Source organism: Rhinoraja longicauda, chromosome 9 (assembly GCF_053455715.1).
Source record: "Rhinoraja longicauda isolate Sanriku21f chromosome 9, sRhiLon1.1, whole genome shotgun sequence".
Classification (NCBI taxonomy): domain Eukaryota; kingdom Metazoa; phylum Chordata; class Chondrichthyes; order Rajiformes; family Arhynchobatidae; genus Rhinoraja; species Rhinoraja longicauda.
This window is the reverse complement of record NC_135961.1, coordinates 500,262-527,933: the sequence shown is the minus strand read 5'-3', so window position 1 is coordinate 527,933 and position 27,672 is coordinate 500,262. Positions and strand designations below refer to the sequence as shown.

General features: G+C 44.2%; 1 protein-coding gene across 6 annotated transcripts in view; it reads right to left on the bottom strand.

Annotated features, from left to right (window-relative positions):
- birc6 (baculoviral IAP repeat containing 6) overlaps positions 1-27,672 on the bottom strand; it is a 356,853-nt gene that overhangs the window by 119,662 nt on the left and 209,519 nt on the right. For all 6 annotated transcript variants that reach the window (XM_078404650.1, XM_078404651.1, XM_078404652.1 and 3 more), the window contains 10 exons: positions 23,008-23,141; positions 20,269-20,396; positions 18,548-19,110; positions 17,041-17,216; positions 14,435-14,531; positions 12,038-12,232; positions 11,173-11,373; positions 10,082-10,361; positions 8,098-8,354; positions 5,820-5,928 (listed from right to left, as the gene is read on the bottom strand). In XM_078404650.1, the coding sequence (XP_078260776.1) occupies positions 5,820-5,928; positions 8,098-8,354; positions 10,082-10,361; positions 11,173-11,373; positions 12,038-12,232; positions 14,435-14,531; positions 17,041-17,216; positions 18,548-19,110; positions 20,269-20,396; positions 23,008-23,141 (2,140 nt within the window). The remainder of the gene's footprint in view (positions 1-5,819; positions 5,929-8,097; positions 8,355-10,081; positions 10,362-11,172; positions 11,374-12,037; positions 12,233-14,434; positions 14,532-17,040; positions 17,217-18,547; positions 19,111-20,268; positions 20,397-23,007; positions 23,142-27,672) is intronic.

Genomic DNA, 27,672 nt, shown 5'->3' with positions numbered 1-27,672 from the left:
CTTTAGCGAACTCTCCGCTCCACTGCGACAGCTTATTCACAAAGACATTGCATGGACATGGCTTGAGCAACAACAGTGACCTTTTGACGCTCTCAGACACCTGATGTCGTGTCCTCCCACCCTGGCATATTTTGACGTCAAACGACCAGTTACGCTGACCTGTGACGCACCCCAGTACGGCCTCGGCGCTGCGTGCCTGCAGGATGGCCAGCCCATTGCTTATTCCTCAAGGACCATTCCTCAAGGCGTGGAGACTCGCTACGCACAAATCGAGAAAGAACTGTTGGCGGTTGTCTTTGCATGTGAAAGGTTCAATGACTACATTTTCGGCAAGACTGCCATTGTGGAGACTGATCACCAACCACTGATTTCCACACTGAACAAACCACTCCATGCTGCCCCGGTGAGACTGCGAGGATGTTGCTGCGTCTCCAAAAATACCACATGACACTCATTTACAAAGCCGGCAAGGACATGCACCTGGCCGACACCCTGTCCCGTGCGCCCAGGATGACCTACAACCAGCACGCTGCCGAGAAGGATTGTTTTGACGTAATGATGGTCGATCATCTCCCCTGGTCTTGTCTGGACATGTTAGTGGCACACACGGCAGAGCACGACACTTTGCAGTCACTCGCGTCCGTCATTCGACACGGCGTGCCGGGCAAGTTGCATATGTTACCACTCTCTGTACAACCGTACTTCCCCGTTAGAGATGAGCTGGTTATCGAGAACGGGGTCATTATGAAAGGCCACAAAGCAGTGATCCCTGCCTCACTACGGCAGCAGCACTTCGACGCAATACATAGGGGCCACCCTGGCGCTGAGGCAACGGTTCAGCGGGCGAAAAGTATGTGTTTCTGGCCTGCTATGTCTGACTACGTGCACCAGAGGGTGCAATCATGTGCTGTATGTAACAGCTTGGCCCCACATCAGCAAAGAGAACCACTTTTGCTGCACCCGGTTCCTGATTTACCCTGGTCCTCTGTGGCCACTGACATTTTTGAGTGGCGTGGCAATCAATATCTGGTCCTGGTGGATTCCTATTCCGGGTGGTTTGAGATCGATTTGCTCCGCACAATTTCCTCAGCGGCGATAATTCAAAAACTGGCAAGACATTTCTCGGTCCATGGGTCTCCTCACACCCTCATGTCGGATAATGCCGGTCAATTTACCAGTCAGTGTTTCAAGGTCTATGCTACAAGTCACCAGCAGCCTGGAGTATCCACAGTCGAACGGGCTAGCCGAGAGAGCTGTCGTAATGCCAAACAGGTCATGGAGCAATCCAGAGGAGCCGGGTCCGATGTATTCCTGGACCTCCTCAATCTCCGTAACGTTTCACGTGACCCGGTGTTGGGTTCGCCGGGCCAACATTTAATGTCCAGACAAACTCGTACCACCCTTCCTGTTGCAAGACACCTGCTGCAGCCCCGTGTTCACGAGCCCCAATCTGTTCAGACTCAGCTGCAACATAAATGGCAGATCCAGAAGGCGTATTATGACAGGTCTAACCGTCCTCTCCAGCCTCTGTTGGAGGATCAGATCTGGGTCTGCAGACCCAGAAGGGTCATGATCGTCTGGGTGCAGTTAGCGGGACCTGCCAGGAGCCACGGTCCTAACAGAAATCACCTTCTACTGGTTAATGAGCCGGTGCCATCTCGGCAGCGTCCGCATGGCTACACGGAGGTCGCAGATGGCAGGTTACAGACCGATGGAGGCCAGGCGTCGGCAGACCACAAGCTGGTCTTTTTACCAACAAAAGAGCCGATGACGGAATCACCCATAAAATCGCCGATAGTCACCCGTGACGTCACCGGTGCAGTCTCCTGTGCAAAAGGCTGTTGTGAGACCAGTGCCGTTTGAACCACCTCCTACGGTGCTGCCACCTACAATGGGTACAGCGGAGGGCCTGTATCGTACTCGTGCAGGACCGGTCTGTAAGCCCAATCCCAAGTACCAAGACTGTGGCTAGACACTTGCTATGGACTCTGATTAATTACGGTCCTTACCGTTCCCTTTCATTTATCTTACTCAATTTGTATCCTCCTCTGCTTAGCGTTTGTCGTAGTTGCTGTTTTCATCCCTTATATTAGGATGTTGGTAGGCCGTCGTTTTTTTCATATTGTAGTGGCTTTATATACTCTTATCTAGTTTGGGGGGCTTATGCTTAAGAAGGAGGATGTAGATCCATGTCTGGTTTTACTGTTGTGCATCTGGTCCATAATCCAGGCCGGGTTTTGTACTGCGTTATCTTGGTGTTAGTTAGGAGACTATCCTAAGAGCTGGAGGTAACGGTATCCAGCATCTGTACTGCCAATGATCTGTTAATAAAGGACTTATGTACGCCGGAGTGCCTCTGAATATACCCACTCACAAACACCAGGGTCCTCAGGGAGAGAGCATGGGGAGAGAAGGAACGGGCGACGCTTCGGGTCAAGACTCTTCCTCAGACTGATGTCAGGGGGGCAGGACAAAGGAAGGATATAGGTGGAGACAGGAAGATAGAGGGAGAACTGGGAAGGGGGAGGGGAAGAGGAACTATCTAAAGTTGGAGAAGTCAATGTTCATACCGCTGGGCTGCAAGCTGCCCAAGCGAAATATGAGGTGCTGTTCCTCCAATTTCTGGTGGGCCTCACTATGGCACTGGAGCTGCGGGATATCGAGAAGACCCTAGTGAGAGCCTCATCTATAATGGAAGAGGGGAAGCCCCGTTTCCTGAAGAATGAGGACATCTCTGATGCCCTAGTGTGAAACACCTCATCCCGGGCGCAGATGCGGCATAGATGGAGGAATTGGGAGTAGGGGATAGACTTTTTGCAGGAGACAGAGTGGGAAGAAGTGTAGTCCAGATAGCTGTGCGAGTCAGTGGGTTTATAGCAGATGTCAGTCACTAGTCTGTCTCCTGTGATGGAGATGGCGAGGTCCAGAAACCGGAGGGAGATGTCGGAGATAGTCCAAGTATATTTAAGAGTCTGAAGAAAGGTCTCGACCCGAAATGTCACCCTTTCCTTCTCTCCTGAGAAGCTGCCTGACCTGCTGAGTTACTCCAGCATTTTGTGAAATAAAGGGTCCTCAGGGAGGTGGCTCTAGAAGTAGTGGACGTATTGGTGACCATTTTCCAATGTTCAATAGATTCAGGATCAGTTCCTGTGGATTGGAGGATAGCTAATGTTATCCCACTTTTCAAGAAAGGAGCGAGAGAGAAAACGGGGAATTACAGACCAGTTAGCCTGACCGGTGGTGGGAAAGATGCTGGAGTCAATTATTAAAGAGGTAATAACGGTGCATTTGGATAGCAGTAAAAGGATGTGCAAGTCAGCATGGGTTTATGAAAGGGAAATCATACTTGACTAATCTTCTGGAATTTTTTGAGGATGTGACAAGTAAAATGGATGAAGGGGAGCCAGTGGATGTACTGTATCTAGACTTTCAGAAAGCCTTTGATAAGGTCCCGCATGGGAGATTGGTGGCTAAAATTAGAGCACATGGTATTGGGGGTAGGGTGTTGACATGGATAGAAAATCGGTTGGCAGAGAGGAAGCAAAGAGTAGGAGTAAACGGGTCCTTTTCAGAATATCAGGGAGTGGCGAGTGGAGTGCCGCAAGGCTCGGTGTTGGGGCCGCAACTGTTTACCATATATAGTAATGATTTGGAAGAGGGAATTAGAAGCAACACTAGCAAGTTTGCAGATGACACAAAGCTGGGTGGCAGTGTAAACTGTGAAGAGGATGTTAGGAGGTTGCAGGGTGACCTGGACAGGTTGAGTGAGTGGGCAGATGCATGGCAGATGCAGTATAATATAGATAAATGTGAGGTTATCCACTTTGGCGGCAAAAACAAGTAGGCAGATTATTAACTCAATGGAGTTAGGTTAGGTAAGGGGGAGGTACAGCGAGACCTGGGTGTCCTTGTACACCAGTCACTGAAAGTTGGCGTGCAGGTACAGCAGGCAGTGAAGAAAGCTAATGGAATGTTGGGCTTCATAACAAGAGGATTTCAGTCTAGAAGTAAAGAGGTTCTTCTGCAATTGTATAGGGCCCTGGTAAGACCACATCTCAAGTATTGTGTACAGTTTTGGTCTCCTAATTTGAGGAAGGACATCCTTGTAATTGAGGCAGTGCAGCGTAGGTTCACGAGATTGATCCCTGGGATGGCAGGACTGTCATATGAGGAAAGATTGAAAAGACTAGGCTTGTATTCACTGGAGTTTACAAGGATGAGGGGATCTTATAGAAACATATAAAATTATAAAAGGACTGGACAAGCTCGATGCAGGAAAAACGTTCCCAATGTTGGGCGAGTCCAGAACCAGGGGCTACAGTCCTAGAATAAAGGGGAGGCTATTTAAAACTGAGGTGAGAAAAAACTTTTTCACCCAGAGAGTTGAATTTGTGGAATTCTCTGCCACAGAGGGCAGTGGAAACCAAATCACTGGATGGATTTAAGAGAGAGTTAGATAGAGCTCTAGAGGCTAGTGGAATCAAGGAATATGGGGAGAAGGCAGGCACAGGTTATTGATTGGGGACGATCAGCCATGATCACAATGAATGGTGGTGCTGGCTCGAAGGGCCTACTCCTGCACCTATTTTCTATGTTTCTATGACATTGAATTAGTGTGAACAGGTTATCGATGGTCGGCCTAGACTCGATGGGCCAAAAGGTTTGTTTCCATGCTTTATCGCTAAACTAAAATAATCTCTGGCAAAATCAGTACGGTCCCGTAACTCTTGGACACAGTTGTTGGAAAAGACCTTGGTGTCTGTCTCAGATGATTCAATCTAAAACAATAGTGCATTATTTCAAAAACCAAGCTCACGGGTAGAAGCAGGGAGAGTCCAGGCAGCAACAACACCCATCCTCGTGCTCCTGCTCCTTTTGGCTTTACATGAATAAATTAAAGCTCCTTTTTGATTTATTTTCTCTCTCCTACTGGTAAAATTGCATAGGCTCCCTAGGCTAAATCTCAAAATCTTGTCTGCTTCATATAAACCAAACCAGCATCAAAAATGTTCCGTAACACACCAGCACTGCAAAGCAGCCACAGCCAGATATAAAAACAGCTTTTTTCTGCGAATCATAGCTTTACTCAATAACCAAAAGTCTGTCGTCTCTTTTTGCTCTGGTTTATTTCACTCACATGTTTAAACTGTAATATTGTATTCTTAATGTTTTAATGTTTTGTGCTTATTCTTAATTGTTTACTGCATGTTGGTGTTGTTACATGCGAGCGGAGCACCAAGGCACATTCCTTGTATGTGTACATGCTGGGCCAATAAACTTATTCATTATTCATTTATTCATTCACTCCTCTGCTGCCAACAAAAGCCCCTTTGCCAAGGCCAGCAGCTGCAAAACAGGCATCAGTAGGATGCTACCGCAATGCAAACTACTGCCTGTCCCCAAGTTGTTTTTGAAGTGCATATTTAAATTAATTCACGTTTTCAATTAACTTCATTCATTAAAATCTTAATGTACTTGAGAATCCACTAATGATCACTGAGCCTGACAAGATGGTACAAAAGATTACTCATTGTTAACTTATACTGACCACACACAGGATACTTAATTGGTTATTTTACAATCGGGCACTAAGAAATCTCACCTGGAAAAGCTGCTGTGGAGTGTTTACATAGCAGTAAAATGGCAGTAAAAAGACACATCCACTACATGGCCATTTTTGGTGAGATAAATTATCCTTAACAAATTTTGCCTGTTGCAGAAAGGCATGGCTTAGACTATTATAAATTAAAATTTCCCAAAGAATAACTTAAAAAGTTAAGCAGATCTTTACATCAAGATTCTACAACAAGATGCATTACCTGTCTTTAGTACCAGGATCCTGCGTTGTTCCAAGCTGATACAAGATGTCAATTGTTGAATCAGAAGAAAGACCATTTAGTCGCCCAAAAAGCAAAGGACTGTTTAAATCTGGTTGGACAAAAAGTTTAAGCATGATCAGTTATTTTGGGAAATTAAAGAGGAGCATGTGAAAAATAGTGACCATAACCATCTTCCCAACATGTCTCCCGAATAAATATTATATTTCGTATTTAATGGTGACCATATGAAATTCCTCATGAAATCTATTTCAGAATAAGAATCAGCCAATTTACTTGTCATTCTGCCATGAACAACAATTATAAATCTACGCCCATTTTGCTTCTTATGGCTGTTAATCAAATGAGGCACTTGCCGACCTGCTGTTAACAAATCTAATATTAGCACATTGAAAAAATATAGTTGTCCAACCTTCCCTTCATCTGCGTTTTGATAAACCTCACCCATTCCTTCTCTCCACAGATGCTGCCTGACCCGCTGAGTTACTCCAGCATTTTGTGTCTACCTTCGATTTAAACCAGCATCTGCAGTTTCCTTTCCTACACATTTTAGTTGATTAACTGAAAAGCTGACCATTTCCCCACGTTTCACAGAATCATAGGACAGCACTGAGGCCTCCTCATCCTTGCCAATTAGCTTGCGTATCTACGCTGTTCACATTAGCCCGTGTTAGCCTTGTATCTTACATATTTTCTATCCATGCCTGTCCAAAAGCCTTAAGAAAGGTTATAGTTGTATCTCAATTTACCATCTCCTCCAGCAGCAAGCTCTAAATAACCACATTATAACTGCATGAAAAGTGTACCCCTCAAATCTTTCTCCTCTCTCATAGTAAACCTAGGCCCTCTGTTTCTACACTCACCTGCCCTACAATAAAGGACTCTACACCGATCAGCCAAAACATTATGACCTGATAAGCCAAAACATTATGACCACTTGCCTAATATGCTGTTGGTCCTCCGTGTGCAGCCCCATACACAGCAGGGTGCGATACACTGTGTATTGTGACACATTCCTCCCGTGACCACCATTAATATTTTCTGTGACTTGTGCCACAATCGACCTTCTGTCGGTTCGGACCAGACGGGATAGCCTTCGTTGCCCTCGCGCATCGATGAGCCTTGGGCGCCCAACACCCTGTCGCCGGTTTGTGGTTTGTCCCTCCTCGGACCACTGTCGGTAGGTACTCACCACTGCTGACCGGGAGCACCCCACAAGCCTTGCCGTTTCAGAGATGCTCTGACCCGGTCGTCTGGCCATAACAATATGGCCCTTGTCAAAGTCGCTCAGGTCTTTACTCCTGCCCATTTCTCCTGCATCCAATACATCAACTTCAAGAACTGACTGTTCACTTGCTGTCTAATATATCCCACCCCTTGACAGGTGCCATTGTAACAAGATAATCAATGTTATTCACTTCGCCTGTCAGTTTTGTTTTGGCTCATCGGTGTATCTATCCTATGTCCCCCATAAATTTATTAATATCTAAGGTCACCTCCAGCCCCCCCTGGCCCAGCTTATACATTTTCCTATTATAACAACAGTCCTCCTTTCCAGGCGGTGAATCTCTTTTGACCTCTTTCTTTTGCTCCGACAACCTTCTTACTGTGTGGCAACCAGAACTGTACACAATACCCCTATTGCTGCCTAGCTGATTTTTTTGGTACATATTTTTGCAAAATAACATCCCACCCATTGTGTCGTCTTCACTCCCCTATTTACCCATGTTGCTACTTTGAGCAAATTATGGACATGCACCACGTTCCCTCTGTATATCAACGCTAAGGTCATTGCCATTTATTCCACAGGTCCTACCAGAATTTGAATCCCAAAAGTGCATTACATACTTGTCTGGATGAACTCTATCAGCCACCAACAGAGCCAACTTGCCAATCCATTTCCGATTGTATCCCGACACTCTCTACAACTCCACCTATTTCTGTATCATCTGCAAATTTAGTAATCCAACTACATTCTCATCCAAGGCAATAACATAGTATAAACAAAAGTTCAAGCACTGATTCCTGCAGTACAGTACTTGTTACAGACTTCCAGTTACAAAAACCTCATCCACTGGTACACTCTGCATCCTATTATCCAGTTTGTCAACACAGCTCAGATCCCTTGTGCCTTACCCTCTGGACCAGCCTACCTACCATGCAGAACCTTGTCAAAGACCTTACTCAAGTCCACGTCTATAGCTCTGCCGTCACCCATTTTCTTTGTTACCACAGTTTCACGCTGAGTAACATTTCTTACCTGTTGGGTCAGTGCCTGAAGCTGCACAATTCCTGAGAAGAATATCAATGAGCTTTAGGCCGATTCTGGTAGACTGCAACCCGATCTTCACCAAGACAGCTTCAATATTTGGTGAATGCATGCCGCAATAAGGTGACATGAGCAACGCGGCACAGGTCTGCAGTAGGTTAGCAGTAGGAGCTGCTGCACAGGCCATCATCGCCTCCAGCTCACTGATGTGGGTTAAGCAATGATGAAGAAGTCGCATCCATCCAATGCTGAAAACACAAGTGAACTCTTCTGTAATATTATCCAAGTTAAGTTTGAAAAGATTAGAGTCTATTTGTCCCTCTGCCCCGCTTAATATTTTCTATTCTCATTTCAAGCAACCACTTTACTCCTGCACATCTTTATTACTTGCTGGTAGTCCATCTGAAGAATTAAACTTTACCATGATTGTAGAATACTAAATTTACAAGTCATAAGGAATAGGAGTAGAATTAGGCCATCAAGTCTACTCTGCCATTCAATCCTGACTGATTATCTCTCCCTCCTAACCCCATTTTCCTGCCTTCTCCCCATAACATCTGACATTTCCACTAATCAAGAAATTTACCGGTTCCATCAGATTTCTGGATGTTTGGAGACACTTAGCTATGCAAAGTTGTAACATTTATTTCCAGCAATAATTCACTAAATTGACAGGCCATTTTAAATTACTGCAAAATATTAGAGCTGTATGCAACATTTTTGGCCATTTCTACATGCCTTAAAATAAGTAAATGTAAAAACTGACTTGAACTTGTTTATGCCATTATTATGCATTTCACAACTCTAACAAAAGCAGTGCTCATGGCTTATGCAGACCAGCCACATTCTGACTGCGGATTAACCGATGCTGCTTCTCTCCAATAAGCCCAGTCATGGTGGCGATGTGGCTCCATTACCAAATCACAGACCCATTTCTGCATCTCTCCTTCACAGCTATTCCTCCTTTGAGCCTTGTTCCATTCATCTTACAATCCCAATAGTATTTTGCTTTGGCAGCCTACAACCCAGCGGTATGAATATTGATTTCTCTCAGTTTAAGTAACCTTGCATCCCCCGTCTCCATACTTCCCCACCCACGGCATAACACCAGCTTCAAAGTCGTCTTGTTGAGTCTCATTGCCTGTAACGCGTTTTCACCTAGCACACACCCTGTTTCCTTTATCATCGTTACCTTTTTGTATATTTTTCATTCATTTGTTCTAAATCTCTCTACATCACCGTCTATATCTCTCATTTCACTTTCCCCTGACTGTCAGTCTGAAGAAGGGTCTCAACCTGAAACATCACCTATTCCTTTTCTCCAACTTTTTGTGTCCATCTTCTGTTCGATACTCGTTCTCTTAACACCCACCAAGCCTTTCCCTCCCCAACTGTCATGGTATTAATTAAGCAGACAATATTTTTTGTATATCTTACTGAGATGAGAAAAAACTTTTTCAACCCAGAGAGTTGTGAATTTGTGGAATTCTCTGCCACAGAGGGCAGTGGAGGCCAATTCACTGGATTAATTTTAAAAAGTTAGATAGAGCTCTAGGGGCTAGTGGAATCAAGGGTTATGGGGAGAAGGCAGGCACAGGTTACTGATTGTTGGATGATCAGCCATGATCACAATGAATGGCGGTGCTGGCTCGAAGGGCCAAATGGCCTCCTCCTGCACCTATTTTCTATGTTTCTATGTTTCTCCCTTTTTCTTTCTCAAACCACTCATCTGAGAAACTCCTCTTCCTTCAGATTTCAGCACAAGTATCAACTCGCCTTATTTATTTTCACTTCTTCAAATTTGAGTGAGCTCGTAAACCCATTCATTCACATGAACACTCCAGCCCAAATTCACATTTCCTACCACCTGCATTCCCCATATCCTTCTGCTGTTGGAGAAACATTCCTTGCAGCCAGTCTGAATACATGCTAACTCCCTTGAACTTTGGTACTCAGCTGAAGTCTACAACCTTACCTGGTTTTGGAAACTTGGTCCTCAGAAGGAAGAAAAGGGTTATTCACAGTTGCAGATGAAGTGCTGCCAAAGGCTGTAAGACCCAACAGTTTAATCTGGGACAGGCCTAGTGTGCTGGCGTCCCGTGGGCGATGCAGTCGGAGACAGACAGCTGACGCCACCTCAGCTTTGACCAGCTGCATTTTGATGTAAGTTAGCCCACTGGTAATAACTGGGGTAGAAAGGGGCAACATGTTCACTCCATCCGCACTGATCTCAACTGACACTGAAGAAGGACATGCTGCAAAAGAGAAAGTAGAATGTTTACTTTTAAACACCGAGCTAGCAGCACAATCTGTGATCTCAGTTACTCTGGGTCAAACACATTTCAAGTTAGAAGATTTCCAGCATGATACCAATATTTGATGGCCAAAAATGTACATCAGTTATTTCCTAAATTGTGTCATTCATTTGCAACTTTATCACCTCTCCAATGTGAGAAAATAACTTTTTTTTAGCCATCCATAGGTATGGCCATTATAGGTACTTTCCCTGTTACATCGTACAGCTATAGAGGGTGGAGAGGCAGAGGGCGGCACGGTGGCGCAGCGGTAGAGTTGCTGCCTTACAGCCAATGCAGCGCTGGAGACCCGGGTTCCATCCAAACTACGGGTGCTGTCTGTACGGAGTTTGTACGTTCTCCCCGTGACCTGCGTGGGTTTTCTCTGAGATCTTCGGTTTCCTCCCACACTCCAAAGACGTACAGGTTTGTAGGTTAATTGGCTTGGTAACTATAAAAATTGTCCCTAGTGGGTATAGGATAGTGTTAATGTGCGGGGATCGCTGGTCGGCGCGGACCCGGTGGGCCTGTTTCTGCGCTGTATCCCTAAACTAAACTACTAAAATTCCCAATAGATTTTCTATGGTTTAGCATTTTCCATCCCTTCTGAACCCCACTTGACGCAAGCTCGGATGCCACAAAAGCCGTGTTTTCAGATGAAAAAAGTGGTGTCACGTCATCTTGTCCCAGCCACAAGCCAAATCTCTCAGGTGATAAGCAGCAAAATAATCAACTGAGTTATCACCAAATCTCAATGAAAAAATATATTTACTGGCAAGAGATGCAAGGTGAGGCTGAATATGTATTTCTTTGAGTAACACTGCAGCAGGAAGATGGATCGTGAGGTCACACCACGCTTCTTCTGGTAGGAAAATATATGACCATGCTGCAGATCTAGCTCTACGGTGAGGTGGTGTAGCTTGAAGTAGTACTTCAGCTGGCTGTGCTGTTGGGCTACTGGATGTTATTGTACCTGTAAAGAATGGACAAAAAGAAATAAAATTTACAAAGATTTCACACATTGAACACGGTACACTTTAACACTGTCTGAAAGACTAGCAACAATACTGGAAACTGTTTTGGCCTATACCTTCAGTTTGTTAGTCCAAACACACAGAGTCATGGAATGATACAGCGTGGAAACAGGCTCTTTGGCCCAACTTGCCCACACTGGCCAACATGTCCCAGCTACAATAGTCCCACCTGCCCATGTTTGGCCCATATCCCTCCAAACCTGTCCTATCCATGTACATCTAACTGTTTCTTAAACATTGGTATAGTCACTGCCTCAACTACCTCCACTGGCAGCTTATCCCATACACACACCATGGTGAAGCATGGAGAATAGGTGCATAAGGAGGCCATTTGGCCCTTCGAGCCAACACCGCCATTCAATATGATCTTGGCTGATCATCCAAAATCAGACCCCTTTCCTGCTTTTTCCCCATATCCCTTGATTCTGTTGGCCCTAAGAGGTAATTCTAACTCTCAGATTCCTATTAAATATTTTCTCCTTCACTTTGAACCTATGTCCTGTGGTTCTTGATTTACCTACTCTGGCCATACGCCTTCACATACGATAAGAAACAAATAAATTCTACTCAGAGTCAGTGACATTTAAGTGAGGCATGACATACCCAATGGGGCAAAGTTATGGAGTCCCTCAGCGTTATCTGGTTCTGACGCCAGCACTCTTGCTTTCACGTTTCCATCGATGGTTTTCCCAGGGCCAGAATCCAGAAACTTCATGATAGTGGACACCATGCTCCTCGCAGTATTAACAATCGCTCGTGTACTCGTGACCATGTTATTGCAGATAAGTTGGACTCCCCCTAAAAAAGGAAAACATCGTTAATTAGGTTTAAAGATCTGAAGGACAGAATTCCATTCACCAACTGAAGAATTTGAAAAACTACTTGCATCAAACAGTAAAAAGTGTTCAGTGTTTTAGTCATACCTCCTGTAGGAGCCATTTTGCGTTTATTAGTTATTTTTGCATATTAATATTATTACCTTGTATCCTGCTGTAGCTTGGACACTATAGAGTTAATACGATGCTTACGTATGGGCTGGGCGGAGCTAGAGTGCGGGCCGTTGGGTACATGCTGGCTGTGTGTGAGTGGAGAGGGTGCTGACAGAGGTTCAGCCAAAGGCTCCGCCAAAAGATTCATTAGCCAAGATGTAATCGGTTGTAGATCTTATTGACAAGAAGATTAATACAGATTTCCACCGAAGTTATATCTGGCAGTTCGTATCAATCGCATAGACTGTGGTAACATATGAAATTTTACCTAGCAAATCAATAACGAGTTGATGACAAGAGATATGCCAATATGTTTACTGCGCCTTCAAATAAAGATGACTAACTATTCAATCGTCGAGAAGGCCTCTGTTAATCATTAGCTCGGGTCATAAGCTTATCATTTCACCCGATCTATGCAAGTGGCAGCTTGGGAGCTAATTGATAGACGAGAAGCTGGCCGCTACACCTCCTACCTCAAGGAATAAACCTCAACTTCGGAGGCAGATACAACAGTGGCACTTTAGAGGCACATATTTATATTGGGAATAGAGGGATATGGATCATGTCCATGCAGAAGGGATTAGTTGAATTTGACATAATCTCCAGACATCCATCGTAGACCCAAGGGCCTGTTTCTATGCTGTACTGTCGTTTGTTCCATGTGCTTACTGTGGGCTGCTCACTCAACACTAGTTACCCTAGATTACAAGTTTATGTGGCGGTTAAATGTACAAACCTCTGGCACAGGTCTGAAGGGAGCATCACAATCAATTCTTGCCACTGCATCAAGGCAAGATAAATGTTCTGGGAGAACTTCAGTGAACATTGATGAGATGTAGATTTTAATTAAATGAAATTATGACAATTTCTTCAAAGCCAATTGCATGTAACTGCTTAAGACGTATAAAATTTTAGATTTTTTAGATTTAGAGATACAGCGCAGGCCCTTCGGCCCACCAGGTCCGCGTCGCCCAGCGATCCCCGCACACTAACACTATCCTACACCACTAGGGACAATTTTTACATTTGCCCATCCAATTAACCTACAAACCTGTACGTCTTTGGAGTGTGGAAGGAAACCGAAGATCTCGGAGAAACCCCACGCAGGTCACGGGGAGAACGTACAAACTCCATACAGACGGCGCCCGTAGTCAGGATCGAACCCGAGTCTCCGGCGCTACATTCGCTGTAAGGCGGCAACTCTACCGCTGTGCCACCTTATAAAAGGACTGGGCAAGCTAGATGCAGGAATAATGTTCCCAATGTTGGGGGAGTTCAGAACCAGGAGCCACAGTCTAAGAATAAAGGGGAGGCCATTTAAAACTGAGGTGAAAAGAAACTTTTTCACCCAGAGAGTTGTGAATTTGTGGAATTCTCTGCCACAGAAGGCAGTGGAGGTCAATTCACTGGATTAATTTAAAAGAGAGTTAGATAGAACTCTTGGGGCTAGTGGAATCAAGGGATATGGGGACAAGTCAGGCACGGGTTACTGATTGTAGATGATTAGCCATGATCACAATGAATGGCGGTGCTGGCTCAAAGGGCCGAATGGCCTACTCCTGCACCTATTTTCTATGTTTCTATGTTAACTGAAACATTTAAGATGATTACGGATTAGATAGTATAGATAGAAGTGAATTCAGACCAAAAGGATGTCAGAAAGCAGCTAGTCAAAGAATTGTGGAAATCTAGAAATTAACCCTGAAAAAAAGTTTAAAATTAAACAACATTTATAGTATTCTTATCTCACAAAGATCCAAGGATTACAGGATCATGGAAAGTAAGTGCCGTTTTGATACAAATCAGCCATAATTGAATGGAGTGATAGCGCACAGACTTAGGCTTTGCTACTGCTCCTGGTAGCATATCCTGAAAACTGGTGCAAACCTTTAATCTTATAAAACATTTGTCAATACAGGAAACCAAATGGGAATGAGAAAGAAACTTTGCAAGCAACCACGGAAATCTATAATTTTCTATTACCAAGATTCAGCTGCTACAATTTGCCTACCCATATCATGGAACGCTTTCAGTGCTTCAGTGGAGTCCAATACCTTCAAAATAAACCACAGAAGTGGCTCAGACAACTGGCACGTTGAAAGTGAACCCTGAAAACAAATGACAAAAATGTGAGTGAATATATTTTCAAAAAAGCGTTCATTCGTGTTATACTAAATTAGTCAGTTACATGGAATGGGATCAGTTTTGGGCACCATGTTATAGGAAAGATGTTGTCAAGCTGGAAAGGATTTACGAGGATATTGCCAGGACTCGAGGGCCTGAGCTATCGGGAGAGGTTGAGCTGGCAAGGACTCTATTCCTTGGAGTGCAGGAGGATGTGGAGTGATCTATTATGTTTAAAAAAATGCTTAATAAAATTAAAATACGCTTCTCAGCATTAACCTTAAACAACATTTATAGTATTCTTATCTCACAAAGATCCAAGGATTACAGGATCATGGAAAGTAAGTGCCGTTTTGATACAAATCAGCCATAATTGAATGGAGTGATAGCACACAGACTTAGGCTTTGCTACTGCTCCTGGTAGCATATCCTGAAAACTGGTGCAAACCTTTAATCTTAAGTTCTTTTCCTTAATTTTTAATAAACATTTGAAGTACATTTTAAGCGGGAACAAACATTAAACAATATACAACGATCATTTTCAAAATGCACTTGCATCTATTCTGCATCTTTCTTAATATCAGGACTACACCGCCTGACACTGTATCTTTGAAGTGTCTTCAATGTTTTCATTTATGAAATATGACAGCTAAAGAGATCATCACATTTCCACAGACTGTGAATGATTAGATTAATATCATTTTCATTTAGTTTCCAAATACACAGGACAAGATGTTAGAAATCCAAAGTGCCAAATGTCAATTTGCTCCCGGTGGTGATGGGATTAAATAGCTCTGATCAAATAGCTCTGCGATAGCAGAACTCAGCATAAATCACTAGACATCAGAGATACAGTGTGGAAACAGCCCTTTGGCCAAGCAAGTCCATACTGATCACATCAACACTATCCTGCACACGATGGACAATTTACAATTGACCAATTAACCTACAAACCTGTACCCCCTCGCAATGTGGGAAGAATCCAGAGCATCCAGTGAAAACCTACAGGAAGAATATACAAACTCCATACAGACAGCATCCATAGTAAGAATAGTCACTGGCGCCGTAAGATAGGAACTCTACCTCTGCACCACGGTGTCATAGCTAGATTTAAGAACAACGAGCTGAGATGTCCGCAATAGCAGGTGGAGTTCAAATCAGAGGACACTGGTTATGCCGCTAAATGCAAATTCCGCAAAATGTGGAGATGCAATGAACTGCAGATGCAGAAATCTTGACCAAAACACCAAGTGCTGGAGGAACTCAACGATGTCAGGTAGTATCAGCGGAGGGAATGGATAGGTGACGTTTTAGGTTGGTATCCTTCTTATAATGATTGTAGTAGAGGGGAGAAAGCTGGAAAAAAGAGGTGGGGGCTGGACGGTGCCTGGCAAGTGATAGGCGGAGACAGGGGAAGGGGGTGATTGGCAGATGGGTGTAGTGAGGCTGGAGATGAAAAGGATGTCAAGAGGAGGAGTGAAGTGTAAAGCCAGAAGCGCATCAGGGTCAAGGCGAGGGGGCTGAGGAGGTGACACAGGAAAGTGAGGGGGTGGGGAAGTATTACTTTGAAGTAAAGACTTCAATGTTCATAGTGTTGGATTGAAAGCTACCCAAGCAGAATGGCGTTTGAAGGCAGCAACTTTACTGCTGCGCTACTACGCCGCCCTTGATCTCCCTGATGTAAAGGAGGCCACATCGAGCGCATCGAATGCAGCAGATGAGGCTTGAAAAAATTCTGAGAAATGTCTTCACACACAAGCATGTCTTCACACACATGATTTGTTCCCGAAATACAACCAAAACTGTACAAACAAAACGGCTACAATTTTAGGCCCACCTTACTCACCATTGGCCCGCGGTTCAAATGGTTGTTATATTTTAAAAGTTATTAAAAATCACTTTTTAAACTTAAAAAAAATCTCTTTGCACTTGCCGTGCTCAAGATGGCCGTCGGGGGCGGGACCTGCCTGAGTGACGGGAATGGCGGCTAATGAGGGGGATGCCCAAGATGGCCGTCGGGGGCGGGATCCGCCCGAGTGATGGGAGTGACGGCCAATCGCAGCGATGTCCGCCCAGGGCCGGGGAGAGTGGCTCCCTCTCCCCTTTCCTCCCCCCCTCGCCTGCCCCAGGCCAATTTTAAGGGGGGGTTGAGGGGGGGATGGAGTGGGCGAATGTCATCAGTTGGGGGAGGGTTGCCAGGCCCACAGGAGAGATTTGCACGGAGGATTGCCAGGTCCCCGCTGGAGAGATTTGGACCCAACGGGTCCATGCCCATCTCGTGACTACTTACCCCCATGTTCTATTGCTTTTCTATGTTTTTATGATGGGGGGTAAATATATTTGAAACTCACTGCATTTAAGACTTGGATAAGATCGGGTCCTTCAGGGTGTGGTGAAAGGACAGAGTAGCAGCATTGAAACTGAGCAAATGCCAACATAACATTAGATGAACACCATAAACATTGCATTGAACAACTTCAGTACTTTAATTACCTGTCTTCCCATGTACCCACATGCCATGTACGTGAGGATCGGCTGCAGCATGACCTGTACTGATGTGGATTTTTTGCTAAGAGTGGTCAGAATGCTGAAAAGACCATCACCAACTGAAATTGCATCCAATCCACTGTGGAAGTTCTCATGCTTGGTAAGATGTAATCCACTTGCCCCTGATTGGGAAGTAAAAGCTTCAATGAACATTGTATGATGGCTTCTACAATTCAATTTGTCGATGCAGTGCAAATATTAACATTTTAAATTATCTCTAATGATAATTTTGAGGAACAAAACTATTATTTTGCATGTTTTTTAAGATACTCAAAATACATGTATAGGCAGGTTAATTGATGTTTATAGTTTCTTAGTAGAAAAAAAGTAAGTAAAAGTTAGTAAAATGTCTTCTAAAAATTAAAACCCTATTTCCATCTCCAAAACGCTGTTATTTGGGTGAAGAAACTGAATGATGAAGAATCTCTGGCTTCAGGTGGAATGACACAGCAACACACAATAGCTAGTTAGATAGAGCTCTAGGGGCTGGTGGAATAGACAATAGGTGCAGGAGGAGGCCATTTGGCCCTTCAAGCCAGCGGCGCCATTCACTGCGATCATGGCTGATCATCCACAATCAGTACACCGTTCCGGCCCTCTCCCCATAAGGGGAGACTCCATTATCACGTGGAGATATCCGAATCAAGGGATATGGGGAGAAGGCAGGCATGGGTTACTGATTGTGGATGATCAGCCATGATCATAATGAATGGCTCGAAGGGCCAAATGGCCTCCTCCTGCACCTATTTTCTATGTCTAATCAAACAAGAGGTGATTTGATGCGTGTTTTTATTTTCTATAGACTTCGTTCCAAGCACTCTCCCTGCCTTCACATTCCTTAATCTTTCATTCCATCATCTATTTCGCCAATTTCCTAAATACTGATACGGTCTCTCCTCTGCTCACTAACAATCTGTTAATCATTTAGCAACCAAACATTCCAGACGATTTTCCTGCTCTGTCCTAACTTTTCTGCATCTGATGCTATATCTTTCTTCCCTTATTTTAACTCAAAATGAAGAGTTACCAAATCACCCAATGCGCAAAACATTTTTTTTAAATACACCACATGTGAACACTGAACTTCATTTGCCACGCCACCATTTTAATCAACAGTGGCCATTTCAATTACAGTTGCTTCTCAGCTTCTGATGGGGTTCCGTTCCGAGAAACCCATCGGAATCTGAAAGTATTGTAAGTGGAAATGCATTGTAATACACGCGATCTCGTGGCCAGAAGTGAGCGGCGGTTCGCTACGGGTCGCTGCCGTTTGTACCATCGCAAAGTTGAAATATCGCAAGTCGAAACATCTTCAAAAGCACCTGTTCTTCAATTTACAATGTTAAGCTCTTGAATAACCAAAACTGTCAGATCATTGATTACTTTTTATCAAATTATGCCAACTTAACAGACTCTTCATGTAAACTTTCAAACAGAATATGCAGGTACCTACCTATTATCATTGCCATAGCATTGCTGTTGCACTGACCCAAAGCCGAAAGAATCTGACTCATGATTTGTTGATTTCCTAATACCAAGTCAGCAATGCAAGTTGTTGCAGCTTGTGTAAAGGAGGAGCTTGCATTCCCATCTTTACTGCTGGAGACCTTTTCTTCATCGGATACACTATCCGAGGTGCTGGTGCTAGCTGCCATTCTGGCACTGTACTCTCGGTTACTTGAAAGGGGCAGCTGAACCAAAATATTCACCAGCTTCAGCAGATCAAACATGAGCTGATCCCGTGTAGTCTCCCCACAAACTGCTTTTACATCACCTGGGCGGATGATATTTGCAAACAATCCACCAAAACAGGCTCGAGCACCCACTGAACTGTCAGAGCCACTCCGAGATATAACTTTGTCGGAGCAGGTGATGTAATAATGCACCAGGAACGTTACTGATTCAATGACTGCAGAGATTGAGCTGACAGAAACCGATTCAAAGTTTTGTTCCAGAGTAAATTCCAGGAGTTTTACTTGCGCATCTAACGGTCCTTGCCCCGTTTGGAATGGGCCCCTGCGGAGTTTTAAAAGAAAATACAGTTCAAGATTTTACACAATTAAAAATTTAGCCTCACATTATCAACCAATGTTTTAAATAAGCAATCACATGTAATACTGGAACAATTCAACTTTTAAAATTAAGTGCTTGGCACACATATGATATGTTTTCATATGAATGTTTTAGATTTTAGATTTAGAGATACAGCGCGGAAACAGGCCCCTCTGGCCCACCGAGTCCGCGCCGCCCAGCGATCCCCGCACATTAACACTATCCTACACACACTAGGGACAATTAAAAAAAATTTTTTTTACATTTACATATACATTACATTTATATTAATCTTCCCAACACGGGATCTACACCCTTAAGATTTGTTGAAATATTTTAGATCATATGTGCATTCATGTTCACATGTCTGTTGTGCTGCTGCAAGTAAGAATTTCATTGTTCCATTTTGGGACACATGACAATAAAACACAAGGTAGACACAAAATGCTGGAAAACTCAGCGGGTCAGGCAGAATCTCTGGAGAGAAGGAATGGGTGACGTTCAGGTCAAGACCCTTCTTCAGACTGATTAGGGTCTTGACCCAAAACGTCACCCATTCCTTCTCTCCCGAGATGCTGCCTGACCCGCTGAGTTACTCCACCATTTTGTGTCTACCTTTGATTTAAACCAGCATCTGCAGTTTTTTTTCCTGACAATAAAACACTCTTGACTCGTGATCTACATTTAAATCAAGGTCATTCATATATATCACAAATAACAGAGGTCCCAGCACAGATCCCTGCAGAACTCCACTGGTCATAGATCTCTAACCAGAATATCTAGCTTCACCACAACCCTCTTTCTTCTACGAATAAGGCAGTTCGACCAAGTCATCATGAATCCAGTACATCTTAATCTTCTTGATCAGCCTACCAAGAGGGACCTTTATCAAAAGCTTAACTAAAATCCATGTATATAACATCCACCTTCATTAATTTCCTTCGTCACCTCCTCAAAAAACTCAATCAAGTTAGAGCGTGATATTAATGTATGCTTGAACATAAACTAAAACACGATAGCTTAACCTGTGCCAGGATCTGGATTAAGTGGAAAACACATTTTTCTTTTTTTTTAAAAGCATTTGCATCCATTTCATGACAACTCTTTGAAACTTTGAGTTACCTTTCAGTTGAAAGTATGTGGATGAGTTTTAACAGGAATTCACTGAAAACCTGAGGGTTGGTTGAGGAGAGGTGCACTTGGAGGCGAGTGAGAAACTCTTGCATGGCTTGCGTGGCTGTTGGTCCAACCTGAAAAACAGAAACAACCACAAAATCGGTCCATGATTGGAATGCGGGTTGGGGGGGAAGAGAATGGGGGGGGGAGGGAAATCGTGCTGGTATAGTGGGAGAAATAGTTACAGATAGAGGGTAGACACAAAATACTGGAGTAACTCAGCGGGTCAGGCAGCATCTCAGGAGAGAAGGAATGGGTGACGTTTCAGGTTGAGATGTCTGAAGAAGGGTCTCGACCCAAAACGTCACCCATTCCTTCTCTCCCGAGATGCTGCCTGTCCCACTGAGTCACTCCAGCACTTTGTGTCTACCTTCGATTTAAACCAGCATCTGCAGTTTTGTTCCTACAGATAGAGGGGAATGGAAGGGGTATTACTTACAATTGAAGAATTCACTACTCATACTGCTGGGTTGTGTTAAAGAAAACTTGAAAACACAACACAAAGATCAAGCAAGGCAATCCAGGCTATATGTGAAGAGAGTCAAATGCAACGGTCATTGAGAACGGTTGAAACTAGACAGTTCCCCAAAGATTCATGTGATCTATGTACAGTCTTTGGCTTTCAAGTTTGTTTACATTATTAACCCTAACAGATTTCACGCAGGCATTTCAGCATTTTCTTCTTACTTCAGAATGGTCTAACAACAGTTATAAATCCTGGGCAGACACAAAAAGCTGAGTAACAGCGGGTCAGGCAGTATCACTGGAGAAAAGGAATAGGTGACGTTTCGGACCAAGACCCCTCTTCACTTATTCTGTTTCCCCAGAGATGCAGCCTCCAGCTTTTTGTGTCTGTCATGGGTTTAAACCAGCATCTGCAGTTCCTCCTTGCACAATTATAAATCTTGCACCTCCGACAGAAACAGAACATAGCTGAAGCCAACCCCCATGTCCTGTCACTCATCTGACATCTTAGTTTTTACAATTGCCATTTTTTCTTTCACAGTTGATGGGTCAGTCCCACATCTTTTCCAGCATTCATTTGCATCTCCTGCTGCTCCACACAGAGATGACCGCTTTGGTTTCTGAGGGATACTATTCTCTTTCTAGTTACCCTTTTTCCCTGATCTTTAGACTTTCTCAATATTATCTGCCAGAGCTATCACCTGACCCCCTTTACTCCTCCTGATTTCCTTCTTCAGTATGCTCCTCAGTTCCCCAAACATCTCCAGGGATACATTTGATCTGAGCTGTCTATATCTGTCCCACGCCGCCTCGTTTTTCCTGAGAAGAGCCTCAAATTTATTTTGTCAACCAAACTTCCTTACTCCCACCAGCTTTGTCCTTCACTCTTAGCGTTGCTGCCCCACGGCACCAGAGACCTGAGCTCGATCCTGACTACGGGTGCTGTCTGGACAGAGCTTGTACGTTCTCCCCGTGGCCTGCGTGTGTTTTCTCTGGGATCTCTGGTTTCATCCCACACTCCAGAGACGTGCTGCATCTTTAAACTAAAACTGGAGCATGCATGACATGAACTCTTGTCTTCACACTTTTAAATGCATCACACTTTCCGTAGGTTTCTTTGCCCGCAAACAACCTACTCCAATCAAGTTGCGCAAGTTTGTCTAATACTAAAGATGGCCTTGTCGCAATTCAAAACTTTAACACGTGGGCCCACCCTGTCATTATCCATAACTATTTTAAAGCTAATAAAAGGGATTTTAAAGCTATTAAGGGATTGGACACACTAGAGGCAGGAAACATGTTCCCGATGTTGGGGGAGTCCAGAACCAGGGGGCACAGTTTATAAATAAGGGGTAGGCCATTTAGAACAGAGTGGGGAAGATTCCAACAAGGGGACATAGCTTCAGAATTGAGGGACAAAGGTTTAGGGGTAACATGAGGGGGAACTTCTTTACTCAGAGGGTTGTGGCTGTATGGAATGGGCTTCCGGTGGAAGTGGTGGAGGCTGGCTCGATTTTATTATTTAAGAGTAAATTGGATAGGTATATGGATAGGAGGGGATTGGAGGGTTATGGTCTGAGTGCAGGTAGATGAGACTAGGTCAGGGAGAATGGTCGGCGTGGACTGGTAGGGCCGGACAGGCCTGTTTCCATGCTGTAGTTGTTATATGTTATATGTTATATGAGGAAAAATGTTTTCACTCAGAGAGTTGTGAAGCTGTGGAATTCTCTACCTCAGAAGGCAGTGGAGGCCAATTCCCTGGATGCTTTCAAGAGAGAGTTAGATAGAGCTCTTAATGATAGCGGAGTCAAGGGATATGGGGACAAGGCAGGAACGGGGTACTGAATGTGGATGATCAGCCATGATCATGGTGAATGGCGGGGCTGGCTCGAAGGGCTGAATGGCTTACTCCTGCATCTATTGTCTATTGTCTAAAACAGTAGCCACTGCTCCCAAAAGGTTTGCCCACTGACACTTCAGTCACTTGCCCTTCCCAATTTCCTCGAGTAGGTCACTCATCAGGCCTCACCAGAAAAAAACATAACTTGGTAAATGAACCAAAGTTAGAATCCAAAAAGGAAATTGGACGGGTTGCTAAAATACTGAACAGGATTATCTCTTTTGTCTCTTCAAACCTTAAACACCGCAGAAAATCGGAATAAAATGAACATGGGAACAATGCAATGAAATGCAGATCATTTTACAAAGCCAGAGTTGTACCTGGGGACTGTGTTGACAAGTGCCGTGAGGGCTGGATCCTGAGAAGAACCTCACTAAAACGTGAATCATGTTTGGATCTGACACCATCACGTGTGCTGTGTTTTCCTGCAACGCCATGCTTTTAGATGGAGCAACTGAAACAGAAATCCAATCAACAACAATATTCTGAAACGTTAGATAAGCATATTAATGTAATTTGTGTATAGCAAATGCAACATTTAAAAGGAAAATTAGATCTAATGGAAATTGAACAAAAATGCAGCATTTAATAAGTACAAATGTAAATGTGCAGTTTACAGAATCAAATCTATTCTCAAATCTACTCTCTTAAAGCAAAAGGAAAAGTTAACAAGCTATCTAACAAAGTTTAGTTTAATGATACAGCATGGAAACAGGACCTTCGGCCCACCGGGTCCGCGCTGACCAGCGATCCCCGCACATTAACACTATCCTACACCCACTAGGGACAATTGTTACATTTACCAAACCAATTAACCTACAAACCTGCACGTCTTTGGAGTGTGGGAGGAAACCACAGATCTGGGAGAAAACCCACGCAGGTCACGGGGAGAACGTACAAACTCTGTACAGACAGCACCCGTAGTGGGAATGGAACCCGGGTCTCCGGAGCTGCATTCGCTGTAAGGCAACAACTCTACCGCTGCGCCGCCGTGACCGCCCTTAAATCCGCCCGTGATCCATACTTATGGATCAAAGCAAGTAAAAGAGTAAAACCAATGAAAGCCCTTGAATAATATTAATTCACATTACTATAGTACAATTTTAAAAATTCTAACTAGGAGAAATCAAATTTCAGTCAGTGAATAGCACCCCCCAAATACAATAATAAATTCAAGCAATCAAAAGAAACAAGGGCCAAATTACAAACATTTCTCCTTCAGTCGCCCTTGTGCTACAATTCCAACATGCTCATAATTTCTGCCCCCTGCCCCTACTTTCCCACATATTAAAGTTGCAAGCACTTAAGCACTATTCCCCATGCTTCTTTCTTTTCTGCAAAATTGGAAACCAATAGCAAATCAAAATGTTGTCTTTTAACTGGAATTATTCATCAGAAACCCTCAGTTCTTTGCCTTAATTCAGTCTACAGTTTATTACTATTCATTTTTGTACAAAGATTTTTTTATTCACAATTGTAAAAGCAACATCACAATTCACATTCAAACAACTGGGCACTAATTAGTTAAAAAATTAAAATGTGATCGATATTTCACCATCAAATGACTAATTATCTAAATATGCATTGCTCAACCAATAGAAACACATCCATTTCTTGCAAATTTTATTTCGCAGCCGAGGCAAAAGAAATTAAAAGAACTGATTATTGACAAAATGGCCAAAGTTTGTCACTAAATATAACACTAAATTAATCAACGTTTATTTTGTAGTGCAGCTATTAAATCATTTTTTGTTTCAGAATGAACAAAGTGGGGCCTTAGCAAGCGGAACAGGTCAATACAGACACAAGGAACTCCAGACACTGGTTTATAACAAAAGACAAAAAGGTGCTGGAGCAAGCCAGCGGGTCAGGCAGCATTTGGAGAAAGATGGATAAGCGACGCTTTGGGTCAGACTGGTCCCCGTCAGAGAGAAAAGTTCTTTAAAGTCTGCACACCTTGATGAGATTTTGCAGATCCTGGTTTACAAAAAAGACAAAGCGGGTCAGGCAACATCTCTGGAGAGACATGGATAGGCAACATTTTGGGTCCAGACACTTCTTCAGACAAGGCTGCAGATTCAACCTCCAGCCTAAAGATTTCTCTCTTCATGGCATTGAGGAGAGGGAGAGGCAACAGTGGATGCCTCACGGTACACTCTTTGCGGAGCTCAAATACAGCAGTCCTGTCCGACTCTTGGACTTGGAGCATCTAGCAATGAAATTTCCGACCTTCTACCTCCCAAGAGAATTTAGCCTTGGACTATATCCTGCCCCTAGTACTGGTGGGACTGAACACTCTGGTGTACACTGAATCCTTTCCCATTAGATACGGGAACTGCACAAATGTCAGTTTGAAGAAGTCACTTCCTGACTACCACCAGCATGTGTCCTGCAACACCAGAGGAACAAACTGTTCGATCAATGCTGCTCCTCCAAAGATGCCTATTGCTCCAGCCGTCACCCACTCTTTCGACAACAGTGCACTTTCTTCCTTCATATAGTCAGTGACTGAAGAGTGCAGCTCCAGCCGTGGGGGAGAAACTACTCCGCAACTGCTTGTCAGTACACTGGGCAATGGACCATGGTGTTACCAACTTCATGGAAGTGTGCACAGGAGTCTGTTCCCACCAAAATATTAACCATGGATGAACCAGGAGGTCCACAATCTATTGAGGACTAGAAGTCAAGCATTCAAGTCTGGCGATGAAGGTTCATTGAGGAAGTTCAGGTACAACCTCGATAAGGCCAACAGAAAAGCAAAGAGACACTTTAGCTCTGAATTGGAGGATGAGATGGATGTTTAGCAGCCGTGCAGGGCTTGCACGGATCACTTCCTGCAGGACAGAACGTGACAGCTCAAGCAAGAGTGAGGCATCACTCCAGGACCAGCTCAATGCTTTTTACGCTCGCTTCAAAAGGGAGATCACCACTCTGCCTTCTTGGGCTCCCACAGTTCCCGACGGTATTGTAATCTCAGTCACCAAGGTAGAGGTCAGAAGATCCGTCATGAAGCCGAATCTTCAGAAAGTGTCAGGCCCTGTGCTTGGCCATGTTCTTTAAGCCTGTGCTGACCAACAGGCTGGAGAATTGTGGACATCTTCAACTTCTCAGTGGATGCTATCCGCTTCAAGAGGGCATCAATAATAAAGGTGCCCAAGAGCAAGGGCCATGCCCACAATGTCAATGGATGAAGTGCTTGGGAGGTTGGTTATGATATATATCAATTCCTACTGTAGCAAGGATAAGGACCCCCTGCAATTCGCCGACCGCCATAACAGATCAATTGGAGATGCGATCTCACTGGCTCTCCACTCTGCAGTGGACCATGGACAATAAGAACATGTACATAATAGGCTGTTGTTCATGGATCAGTGCTCAACACCTCATCCCCTCCAAACTGATATCAAGCTCAGGGAACTAGGTCTCTGCTCATCTCCACGCCACTGTTCCTCAACTTGCACATCAACAGATCACAATCAGTACGGATTGGCAACAGCGCTTCCTCTTCGACAGCCGCCAGCACAGGAGCATCTTTACGCTCAGTCCCCTGGTCTGCTCTCTCTGTCCTCGGCATGACGATGTAGTCAGGCACGGTTCCAACACAGTCTGTAAATTTGCTAATGATACCACTGCTGCTGGATGAATGACAGATAACGATGAGTCAGAGAATAGGGGGAAGATTGGAAACCTGATTGAATGGTGCCAGAACTATCTTGCTCTCAACTTCAACAAGACCAAGGAGCTAATTGGTGACTTCAGAAGGGAAAAATCAAAGGATCCACAAACCTGTCTTCATTGACAGGCTGGCAGAGTGGAGAGTCAACAGCCTCAGGTTCGTTGGTGTGCATATCTCTGAAGACCTGTTCTGGGCCCAGCACATTGATGTAATCCTAATGAAAGCCCTTCAATGCCTCTACTTCCTTTGAAGATTGAGGAGAGTTGGCATGTTGACAATTGTGCTCTTGAACTTCCACAGGTGTGCAGTAGAGAGCACACTGACTGGCTGCAACATGCCAGGTTTGGCAACTCGAATGCCCAGGAACGAAGGAGATTACAGAGAGTGGTAGACATTGCCTGATCCATCACAAGTACCAACCTCCCCATCATCGATGGGAAATTTAGTGTTGCCAAAAAAGGTAGCCTATATCAGCCAATATTATCAACTGACATTTATTATAAACCCACTGACTCCCACAGCTATCTAGACTATACTTCTTCCCAACCTGCTTCCTGTAGACTTACTCCCAATTTGTCCGTCTACGCCGCATCTGTGCCCAAGATGAGGTGTTCCATATCAGGACATCTGAGACATCCTCATTCTTTAGTGAATGGGAGTTACCCTCTTCCATCGTAGATGAGGCCCTCACAAGGGTCTCCTCGATATTCCGCTCTTGCTCCCCCTCTCCCCAGTCGCAACAGGGCCAGAATCCCCCCGTCCTCATCTTTCACCCCATCAGCCATCGCATACAGCACATCATCCTCCCACATTTTCACCAACTCCAACGAGATCCCACCACTAGCTGTTGTGATATTGCAAGGACTATTTTGTTATATCACAAGGACTACTTTGTTTGCCCGCGTAGCAACATGTATATGTGGGAATGACGTAATATGGGCAGGCACTCTGGTTCCAGGTGGCCGTGAAATAAACTGAGCCTGGATTATGCTCAGCTTTCAAACCCCTAAATACGTGTACTTGTGGTCATTCCAGAGTCATAACAACGGTATAACAGATACCGGACCTCGCAGTACAACATGGTGGCAGCGGTTTGTGTGATTTAGCCCAAGCAAGGTAAAATAAAAAAATAAAAATAAAATAAAAAAAGAAAGTCCTAGAAAAATGGATGCTTTCCAGCTCAGTAAAGAATGCCAGGAATGCATCTCGACAGGGCCACTACACATGCAAGTACCTGGTTAGAAGTCAGCACCGAGCTACCGACGGGACACTGCAAGCAGCTGTGGGTGGTGAGTGAAGGCCCACGTTG